The following is an 11,494-nucleotide window of genomic DNA, read 5'->3' on the forward strand; positions in this document are numbered from 1 at the left end:
TAGGGGTGGAAGAGAAGTATAACCTAAATAGGACCACAAGAGTAAAAGAGGAAAAGGAAAAGGTAACAATATATTAGAAGTAGTCCAAGAGGATGGACAAGAAACAGGGAAAGAAGTTGAAGAAATATATAAACTAGGGCAATGGTTCTTAACCTTTCTACTACCACGCCCCCTCTAGGAATTGTTCTCTCCCTCTACGCCCCCCTTGTTTCTATTTTACGGGCAGGTTTCACTCCTAGATGATGAAAATAATAAGCAATTCCATTTTGTCCATATATTGAGCATGAACTACATATCTCACAGCGTCGAATGTAAGTTCCAAATATCTCACTAACCACATTCGTGATTAGTGAGATATTTGGCACTGTTTCTTGGCTACCAGGTCTTGAATACGCGGTTGTATGCTTGAGAGTGCACAACGTAAATCCCCCTCCACATTCAGACGGTTCCTGTATTTGGTCTTGATGGCAACAAGCATAGAAAATGCAGCTTCACATAGGTACGTGGATCCAAACATTGTCAAAACCCGAAGAGCATGATGCGAGGTAAGAGGGTAAACAGGAAGGTACTTGACCCAAAACGCCTCCAAATCCAAATCTCCGAAGTCATCCTGAGCTGTGGAGTTGAACTTTAACTCAAGAAACTCCTCTTGGATATCATAAGCAACATCAGCTACTTCACATTGAAATGGATTCCTGATGAATTTCCAGGCTTTACGCTTGTCTATATCCGGGAAGTATCTGATGAATTCTGCTTTCAAGTCACTTAGATGAGTGATGATTTGCTTCTTTAACACAGAGTCAAGGTTACTGTGACCGAGAGCAGAATCCAAGGTCCTAAACATGGCTGTATTTCCCTGCTGAATTCGACATTTCCAGAGGTCGAGTTTGGCCATGAAGGCCCGAATGATATCATGGTGCATGATGATGTTCATTTCTTTCCCTTGTAGTTTGAGGTTAACAGCGTTCAATTCATCAAATATGTCTACCAGGTAAGCGAGAGTTAGAAGAAAGCCCTCTAACTGGAGTTTGTCCTGAATGTCTGTCTTCTATTTCGAACGTAAAGATAATGTTACTTCTTCTCTTAATTCATAAAGTCGTCTAAGTATATTTCTTTTTGATTGCCATCGTACGTTCGTATGAAAAAGCAAGGCTTCATGTTCAGATTCCATTTCCTTACACAGCAGTTTGAAGAGACGACTGTTCAATGCTCCAGCTTTGATGAAGTTGACTACCTTGATAGCCACGTTAAGGACATCCCTTATTTCAGCAGGCAAAGTTCTGGATGCCAAGGTTTCACGATGAAGTATGCAGTGTGTACTTGTTACAGAAGTTTTTTTTCTTTCACTCTTGTGATAAGCCCAGACTGCTGACCAAACATGGCCGGAGCTCCATCAGTACACACCCCTACCAGTGAGTCCCAAGAGAGTTGATTTTCCTGAAAAAAGTTTGATACGACATGAAAAATAGCTTCTGCCGTTGTGCAACTTTCCATGGGGTGACAGAACAGAATTTCTTCTTTTATATTGTCGCCTGACACGAAACGAGCATACATCAGTAGCTGAGAACACTGAGCAATATCAGTCGTTTCATCACACTGGATGGCAAAAACAGGGGAAGCTCTCACTTGGTCGAGAGTTTGAACTTTGATATCTTGAGACAATTCATTGACCCTTCCCTTGACCGTATCGTTTGATAGGGAAATTTGGGAAAGCTTGTTTGCGCTATCCTTCCCCAGAACTAGCTCTGCTGCACAGAGTATACTTGGTTTTATGAGAGACTCTCCAATGTTATGGCCTTTCTGGCTCTTTGCAATCTACATAGCGATCTCATAAGAAGCTTCAACAACCTTTGAAGTTTGTTGCCGAAATGTTCCACTATCGTCCAGCTTAGCTTGCTTCGGAGTGCGTTTTTTTGTTTCAAAGAATGCCTTGGGTTTGTCAGCTAGAACGGGATGTGCTGTCCTCAAATGGCGTTCCAAGAGTGTGGGCCGCATTCCGTCGTTGCTCAGAGTCTTGTAACATATCATACACTGTGGCATCTCTATGACACTTTTTAAGAGACACAAATCCAAAACGAATATAATCTTCAATATACTTTCACTTCTTGGCACTCATTGCAAATTCTTTGATGTGCAGTGGACAATGCATATCTGTCAGGGAAAAAATACTTTTTTTTTTTTTTCTAGAGCCATTTTTCATTTTTTTTTTCAATTTCACCAGAGCCATTTTTTAATTACCAGAGCCATTATAGATACTTCCAGAGCCATGTTTTTGCAGGTTCGATTTCCTTCAAACTATTGGAAGGCTAACTCATTACTCATGTCGGAGCGAGTTTGTATATGTACAGTGTACGTATGCATGCGGTGATGTGGTATTGGGTATAGTGCATTGTACATGTAGTCAGCGCGTTGATTGGGCAGCTAGCTGCATGCAACCAATGAACTTCCCTGCATACAGGTACCATGCAATTCAAAACTAGCGACATTATGTAGCACGATAGTCGTGTAGAGTTTAATCAACATGTACTAGTATACGCGTGCATGCAGCTGATGCGAAGCTAGGCTATGTCAAGATCTATATATACCAGGTCTAACCACTTCCGACCGAATTTCGGGGGTGTTGGCGCAGCGGGCCCGTGACGTCACCTGGCTGCTCAAAGTGGGGTTCGCACGTCCCATCGCTGTCAGTTGTAGCTGGTGCGTTGCTCGGGTGTGTTGGTGCCTCCGCTCGCACCGCTCCACGCAATTAGTTATATTCTGACAATGAAGATCTATATATACCGGTATATATAGATCTTGACAATATGGCTTATTGTGACATTAAGGGTTTTGGCTCAAACCAAAGAGGAAGTAAGCCAAATGTTAATTTTCATCGTTCCCCTGCAAACACTCACACACACACGGCTCAGTGGCGGATTGGTACAGCTCGGTGGCGGATTGGTAAAGCACTGGCCCCACAAGCCAGAGAACCGGGGTTCGATTCCCCGGCCGGGCGGAGATAAGTTGGGTTTGTCTCCTTTCACGTGTAACCCCTGTTCACCTAGCAGTGAGTAGGTACGGGACGTTAGTCAAGGAGTTGTGACCTTGCTGTCCCGGTGTGTGGTGTGTGAGTGGTCTCAGACCTACCCAGAGTTCGGCAAATAATGAGCTCTGAGCTCACTGCCGTAGGGTGGTGTCTGGCTGTCTCGACAGAGACTGCAGCAGATCCGAGGTGAATACACGCACACACACACATGTGAACGTGTACACATATAAGCACACACGACGATATCTCCCCTTCCCGTAAAATACAAATATATAAACGCACACACACATACACACACACACACACACACACACACACACACACACACACACACACACACACACACACACACACACACACACACACACACACACACACACACATACACACACGTGAACGTGTAAACATACTGTATAACCACACACGACAATATCTCCCCTTCCCGTAAAATATTTCTTTGTCGCGGCTCGTGCCGCTTAAATTGTTCTTATCGGCTTAAGAAACCTGCACAGCGAAGCTATAGCGATAATCCCATACCACACTCCTGGTCATATGGCCATTTCCCGAAGGTTGAGTGTGGTTTGAATCTTCCGCCAAAATCATCGGAAATTTAAAATTCCCGGCTCTGTGCAGGCATGCGCATTGCTTGAGCCGTCCACTTCAATGAGAAATGAAGGCCTCGCCTGTGGGAGGAGGGAGGGACCCTAAATCTGTGCAGGTTTCTTAAGCCGATAAGAACAATTTAAGCGGCACGAGCCGCGACAAAGAAATATTATCGGCTGAAAGAAACCAGCACAGCGAAACTATGCATGAGACGAGGACAGGTGGGAGGAGAGGTGAAGCCTGATTCAAACCGTTATTACGTGTGTCTTTCCTATGGGAGACTTATTCCATTTATCACTCAGTAGAGGGGAGAAAAGGAACGTCAAGTACCCACACCGAAGAATGTGACATGCACAACATTACACTGTTCACACAATGCGTAAATTATACGAAATTCGTATCCTGTTCAGCGGTTCCTGGCCCCTCCTTACTCCTCGGTCGCCCTTTGCCCCCTCCACCCCCCCTTTTTTATGAGATGAGAGGGGTGGAGCCGTTTCCATGGCGACACATGGGACAGGGGCGACCGATTAGTAGAGACACCGTGTCCCCAGGGGAGTAGTCGATGTCTAGCCCCTAGGTCTCGCACCCGCTCCACGGAGTGGGTGCGGAGAAACGCCAGCGATGCCACGAAGTCCCTGATGCTGTGGGCGTGCGGGGCATGGCCCGGGTCGGCTCTCTCCCAAAAAACGGAAAGGCAGGTGCGCCTGGGACCTCGGGGTTAGGGGAATCCTAAATTTCGAGTTGTAGAAGAGATGGTCCTCAGAAATCTATTCCGTGTGGTCCACGTAGTCTTCGAACGCACGGACCGGGCGCAGCGGATGTGGGCGTCCTCCCTCCCGGAAGGATTGTATTCTGAGAGGGCCAATCATGTCGTCCGCTCGGCCGTTCCTGGCCAGGAATGTTGGTGATGGAGAGAGGGTTAGGGCCGAGCTGTCCTCCTCCAGTTTGGAGAAGGACGGGTGGCGGGTGATTGCCGCCAGTTGTGAAGCCCTGTAGTCCGTAGTCAAGGCGAGCAGAAAGACGACACGTTGAGGGAAGTCTTCTTCCTCCATAATGGCCCTTTCGAACGCCAGGTACTGCAGAACACGATGCAGGGACCAGGCCGGGACCGGTTGATGTCTCGGCTCTCTCGAGGCGCTGATCTCCTTCATTAGGAGGGTTCGCGCCCTCTGTGGCACTCGGATGTTCATGCCAAAGCGTAGCGGATCAGTGAGGGCTGTATAGTGAGGCAAGATAGTCGCCGGTGCCCTGTTGGTGGAGGTAGCCAGCCAAGTCAGGAAGTCCAGAACCGTGCTGGCGGAGATGGTCACCATCGCGTGTCTCCGAAGGCAGTTCCGGAATCTCCGTCAGCAGGACCCACACTACCGCACTGAGGACGGAAGGTGAGCTCTGAGCATCTTGTCTGCTTTCTCTGTAGAGAAGAGTTGGCTGAGAGCTCCCCGTAGAAACTCCAATTAATTATCAAGTTGGAGTGACGCTTGGAGAGGCGCGGTAAGGCTGTTGGCTAGGCAGGCTGACCCCAGTAGAAGGGGAGAAGGGCCCCATCTCATTAGCTCCCCGAACCACGGCTGGGTTGGCCAGTAGGGAGCTATCAGGAGGACCTGACCCTTGAAGGACCTGAGGAGGACTAGTGTCGCTGGAGGAGGAAAATAAATACGTACTTCCAGCTGTTCCAGTCCTCCGTGAAGGTGTCTGGGCCTCCTGTGCGTGTCCTTTGGATGCAGGTGAGGTAGAGGGGGAGCTGGGTCGTGTTTGGGGAGGCAAACAGGTCCACCTCTGGGGTGCCGTAGCGGAGGGAGAGCGACTCGAACACTTGTGGGCGTAGTTGCTACACTACGTAGGTCTCCTGAAACCTGGATATAGCAACCGGCGTAGGGCCCCCGACCGAAGCCAGGGACGCAACAAGCTGTGGAGTGCTGAGGGTATCGGCCCGGGCAGGTCACGCGGGAGAAGCAGTATGCTCCTGTCGACCTCCCGTACCAGCCGTCCGCGATCCAAGCGGCTCAGTGGAAGGGCCGGGGTCGCGAAGTTGAGACAACCCAACAGCCCCCCCCCCCACACACACACCGAAGGAGGGAGAACGTGTGAGAGAAGAACGCTCTCTTGGCGCAGGGGAGCACCCGAAGGGCGCTGACTGTGTCCCACTCAATCCCGAGCCAATAAAATCTCTGTGTGGGAGCAAGGGCAGACCCGTCCCAGTCCACCCCGAACTCCACGTCCGCCAACACTCTCAGAGCCCCCTAGATGTCGGCCGATGCACCCTCCCCGCTGGGCAAATGCATCAACTAGCCGTCTAGGTATATGAGTGTGGAGACGCTTGCTTCCGTCCAACGTACGCCTACCACTCTTACTAGTTTCGTGAAGATCCTCGGGGTAAGCGAGAGACCGAAAGGGAGTATGCGAGGCCGAGTTCATTTCCGAGCGACTTCGTCCGTGGGCGTTAGTCAAGAGCCTTCGTCCTGGGTGAAGACGTTCCCTGAGCGTCTCCCGCTAAGACGGGCCACCCAGGTTGAGAACCACTGGACTAGGGAAATATAATACAGATAAGACCAGACCAATTAAGATAAAATTCAAGTCACAAAAAACAGTAGAGAATATCTTAGCAAAAACAGAGAAACTAGTAGACAGTGATCAATATAATAAGGTATGGATAAAAAGAGAAATGAATAAAGAGGAAAGAGAGGAGGAGAAAACAAAAAGACGAGAAGCTAAGGAAAAAAAACGAGAAAAAACAGTCCGAAAAAGAGAAATTCTATTGGAGAGTTGTGAATATGAAAGTGAAGAAATGGTTCATAGCAGAGAAAAACAGAAGGGAAACAGAAAACACAATGGAAGTAGCAGAAAATTAAAAGTGTCTTATACAAATATAGATGGCTTAATAACAAGCTTGAACGAACTGAATGACTACATGATGGAAAAAGAACCGGACATAATGGGAATTGTAGAGACAAAATTAAAAGGTCCACTACCACCCAACAGTGTAGGACATGGTGCATATAATTATTGGATTAGAAACAGAGAGAAAACAAGGGGGTGAAGTTATGTTCCTGACTAAGAAGGGTATAAATGTGAGGAATGTCACATATGGAAAGAATAGAGTCGAGATGATTATGATGGAAGTAGAGGGCAAGGGTGGGAAGAGCAGGAAGTTTGTAGTAAATTATGTGCCTCCTAAAACGGCTTCGTGGGAAAAGAAAAATTATGTTAGAAGACACGAGGATAACACTAAGTAAGATAATGGAAGAAGGAAGAAGAATAGTTATAATGGGTAACTTTAATTGTAAAGAAATCTGCTGGGAGGAGATGACAGTAAAGGGTGGAGACCACCTATGGGGAAATGTACTACTTGATATGATCATAGAACATACAATGACGCAATGAATTCAAGAGAATACTAGGTATAGAAATGAGGAAGAACCATCGAGACTGGACCTAATAATCACATCAGAACCCGAAATAGTGAACACAATTGAATATAAGACACCAATAAGTAAGTGACCACATATTGGTTGAACTGGAACTAAATGAGGAAAAATACATGAAAAAACGAACAATATAGAAAAAGAAGATTGATGTATGAAAAACAAATTTTGATGAAATAAGAGAATTCTTTAAAAAAGCAGACTGGGAAAGAATACACAAGGAGGAAACAAAAGTAGAAGAGTAATGAAATATTTTGACAAAAAATTATAAAGAAGGAGTGGAAAAGTATGTCTCAAGACAAAAGCAAGAAAAAGAATATGGAAAGTGCTGGTACAACAAAAGATGTAGGGAGTTAAAAGACACAAGAGATAAAGCTTGGATGAAATGAAAAAAAGACAAAAGACCTGAAAATGGAAAATATATACTTGTTATAGAAATGAATATGTACAAGTGTGCAGAGAAGAAAAGATAAAATATGAAAAAGATGTCATAGAAAAATGTAAACATCAACCAAAACTATTTTACAGATTTGCAAACAACAAACTAAAAAACAAACAAGAATTAGAGAAACTACGAGAAGGAGTTGAATACACAGAGGAAATAGAAATGGCAGAAATTATGAATAAGCATTTTAAATCAGTGTTTACAAGGGAGAACATGCAACCTAGACATATAGAATGGTAGGAGAAAGTCGAAGTTGCTTAAGAAATTAGAAACTGCAGGAGGAATACAGGACAAACTACTGAAATGGATGGAGGACTTCTTGTATTAAAGAAAAAAGAGAGTAGTGATAAGAGACAAACACTCTAATTAGGATGAAGTGATAAATGGTGTTCCACAAGGAACAGTTCTGGCCTCGATAATGTTTGTTATATATATTAATGATATGGATGAAGGAATTGAAAGTTATATGAGCTTCTTTGCAGTGATGCAAAATTGTTGAAAAAAGTGAACACTGAAGAAGATTGTGAGTCACTACAGAGTGATCTCAATAAAGTATGGGAATGGAGTAGGAAGTGGGAGATGGAATTCAATATTAAGAAGTGTAGTATAATGGAATTTGGAAGAAGCAAAAAAAGAATAATGGGATCATATAAATTGGGAGAAGAAATAAAAAAGGAGAAAACGAGAAAGACCTAGGAGTCATTATTATGAATAATATGTCCCCTGAGAAACATATAAACAAGATTTTTGGAGAAACTTATAATTTAATAAGTACAATGAAAGCAGTATTTACATACTTTGGTGAAGAAATGGTGAAGAAAATACTAATCACTTTGATAAGACCAAGATTGGAATATGCAGTGACGACGTGGTTACCAAGTACGAAAAAATATATAACAAAACTTGAAAGAATACAAAGAGCAATTACAAAATTGGCACCAACACTCTCAAAACTATCATATGAAGAGAGACTAGCAAAACTTGAGATACAGACATTAGAGCAAAGAAGAGAGAGAGGAAATTTGATAACTATTTATAGAATCATGAAAGGCATAGAGACTATTGAAAGAGAGGATCTAATAAAATGGGATAGTAGAAATACAAGAGGACACGGAAAGAGAATCAAGAAATACAGTTATAGAAGAGATCTGAAAAAGAACAGGTTTCCCCACAGAGTAATAGACATTTGGAACAAGTTAGATGAGAAAGTGGTGAGTGCAAAAATAATATATGAAGACGGGACACCACGAGCATAGCTTCCCTTCCCGTAAAATACAACTAGGTATATATATATATATATATATATATATATATATATATATATATATATATATATATATATATATATATATATATATATATATATATATATATGGTAACTGATGTAGAAGTCAGTAAAACTGTTGCAAATAGCGATCACAACTTAGATTCAAACCCCTATTTTTTTTTAGAATAGATACTTGTGTTTCTAAAATACCCGATTTCAGTAAAGCTCAGTTCATAGGACTACGTCAGGAGCTTCAGCTTACAGATTGGGAGGCAAAATTAAGCGAAAGGCCTGTAGATCAGATATGGGAAATATTTAAAAATACGCTCACTAAGATGATTCATACCTTTAAAGGACAGACGTCGCCCAAATCAGGCCCACCCAAAGAGGCTCGACAAAGAAACTGAAAAAAGTATTGCTAAAAAGAGACAGGCTTATAAGAAATATAAGTCCTCGGGTGCATCTAATGACTATGAAAGTTATGCATCAATACAGAGAGATTTAAAAAAGACAATAAGAAAAAGAAAACGACAATACGAAATGAACATCGCTGATAAATCCAAAGAGAATCCCAAAGAATTCTATAGTTACATTAGAGATAAAAAGATTGTTAGGAATCACATTGGTCCACTATTATCTGCTGACGGTCAACTTGAATATTCAAATGAAGGAATGTGTAATATCTTAAGCAATTATTTTAGCTCGGTATTCGTAAACGAAACACCTCAAAGTGAATTCCAAACTGAAACCTGTGAAAAGTCTAGGGTAAACTTAGTCACTACGGTAAATATAACAAAAGAAAAAATTAAAAGGTGTATAGATAAACTCAAAGTTAATAAAACATCAGGGCCTGACGGTTGGCATCCAAGAATCTTAAAGGAAATGAAAAATGAGATTGTTGTTCCATTAGAAATTATTTTCAAGAAATCCATCATATCCGGAGATGTCCCAAGAGAATGGAAGCTGGCTAACGTTACTCCCATATTCAAAAAAGGTGACAAAAAGAAACCAAATAACTATAGGCCTATAAGTTTGACTTCAATTGTAGGAAAAATAATGGAAACTATCATCAGAGATGCTATCGAACATCATTTAGAAAGTAACCGTTTGATAAATGATAGCCAGCATGGTTTCAGACGGAAACGTTCTTGCGCGACTAACTTACTCGAATTCTACAACACAGTTATCTCGAATTATGACAAAAGAAACAATATAGATTTAATATATCTAGACTTTGCAAAAGCTTTTGATACCGTCCCACACGAAAGACTACTTACTAAATTAGCTTTGCACGGAATAAGTGATAGCCTATTAAGTTGGACTAGTAATTGGTTGAATGGTCGAAAACAGAGAGTTGTTTTAGATGGAAAAACTTCTAGATGGAAAAATGTTACAAGTGGAGTTCCTCAGGGTTCCGTTCTTGGGCCACTTCTATTCATAGTATATATAAATGATATAGACCATGGACTAAAATCTACTGTTTCTAAATTTGCTGATGATACAAAACTGTGCGGAGTGGCAAATGATCACTCAAACCAATTAGATATTCAAGAAGATTTAGATAAATTACAGCAATATTCTGAAAAGCGGCTAATGAAATTTAACACGAGTAAATGCAAGGTAATGCACATACGTAAAAATAACAGTAAGTACGATTACAAGTTATTTGGAAATTCGTTTACAAAAGTGGACAGTGAAAAAGATCTCGGCGTAATTATCAGTAACGACCTCAAATCACCCAAGCAGTGTATTTCAGCCTCTGAGAAAGCAAATAAGATTCTAGGACTGATTGCGCGATCTTTTGATTTCAAAAGTCCATCACTCATTAACAAGCTATATAAATCGTTTGTTCGTCCACATTTGGGATATGCTGTTTCCGTATGGTCACCGAATCTCATTAAAGACATTGACAGACTGGAAAAAGTACAACGGCGAGCCACAAAACTGATTCCAAATATCAAAAATAAATCATACGAAAATCGACTAAAACATATGAATGTGTTTTCCCTAAAAAGGCGTAGACTCAGAGGTGACTTGATACAGGCTTTTAAAATTCTAAATGGAATTGGCAACATCAAAAGTGACAACATTTGGAAGTAGGTAGAAACAACTTTGCTAACCGTGTAGTTAATGAATGGAATAAACTTCCTGCACAGGTAATGTAATGTAGTTCAATTCGAAGCTTTAAGAATCATTTAGATAAACACCTAAGCAAGATGCTATAATGATTGTAATTTATTCTATATTATTTGTTTTTGTTTTGTTATCATTTGTCTGTTTGATTTTCATTTATTATTAGTTATATGCAGAGGTGGGCGTTCCGAACAAATGTTCGCGAACCTTTATCCGCGGATTTGTTCGGACCGGCAAAATCCCGGATTTGGGTTCGGAGGTTCGGATTCGGACCGACGTCAAAAAAGATTCGGACTTCCGGGTTCGGAACGTCTTTTTTTTTCGCGAATCCGAACCTCCGTATCCCGGGAAAAATTCGAAAAAACGAAGACGACCAAACATTGGTTTTCAACTTTTCCGCGGCATACAGATGTGGTGACGCCTATGTTTCTGTAACAACTAGAGACGCATTTGACCATTAGCATTGTGTTTTACTTTATCGCTTCTATCTACTTCTATTTCAGTATGGGCGTGTAAGTGTGTGTGTGTGTGTGTGTGTGTGTGTGTGTGTGTGTGTGTGTGTGTGTGTGTGTGTGTGTGCGTGTGTCTCAAATGACCAC

The 11,494-nt window shown here is 42.3% G+C and overlaps 1 protein-coding gene across 1 annotated transcript; it reads right to left on the reverse strand.

The window, feature by feature from the left end:
* Positions 1-346: 346 nt before the first annotated feature.
* LOC143023546 (protein FAM200C-like) lies at positions 347-2,040 on the reverse strand. The gene is made up of 4 exons (XM_076182102.1): positions 1,878-2,040; positions 1,553-1,748; positions 1,133-1,280; positions 347-1,048 (listed from the first exon to the last, which is right to left on the reverse strand). The coding sequence occupies exons 1-4, from the start codon at positions 2,038-2,040 to the stop codon at positions 347-349; spliced, it is 1,209 nt and encodes a 402-aa protein (XP_076038217.1).
* Positions 2,041-11,494: the final 9,454 nt, after the last annotated feature.

Source organism: Oratosquilla oratoria, unplaced genomic scaffold (assembly GCF_046742065.1).
Source record: "Oratosquilla oratoria isolate Oo_2021 unplaced genomic scaffold, ASM4674206v1 SCAFFOLD50, whole genome shotgun sequence".
Taxonomy (NCBI): Eukaryota; Metazoa; Arthropoda; class Malacostraca; order Stomatopoda; family Squillidae; genus Oratosquilla; species Oratosquilla oratoria.

Coding starts and splice junctions, on each gene's coding strand:
- LOC143023546 (XM_076182102.1), bottom strand. CDS start 2,040: ATGCCACAGTGTATGATATGTTACAAGACTCTGAGCAACGACGGAATG. Junction 1,749..1,877: donor GCAAGCTAAGCTGGACGATA/GTGGAACATTTC, acceptor TACTCTGTGCAG/CAGAGCTAGTTCTGGGGAAG. Junction 1,049..1,132: donor CCTTGCTTTTTCATACGAAC/GTACGATGGCAA, acceptor CGTTCGAAATAG/AAGACAGACATTCAGGACAA.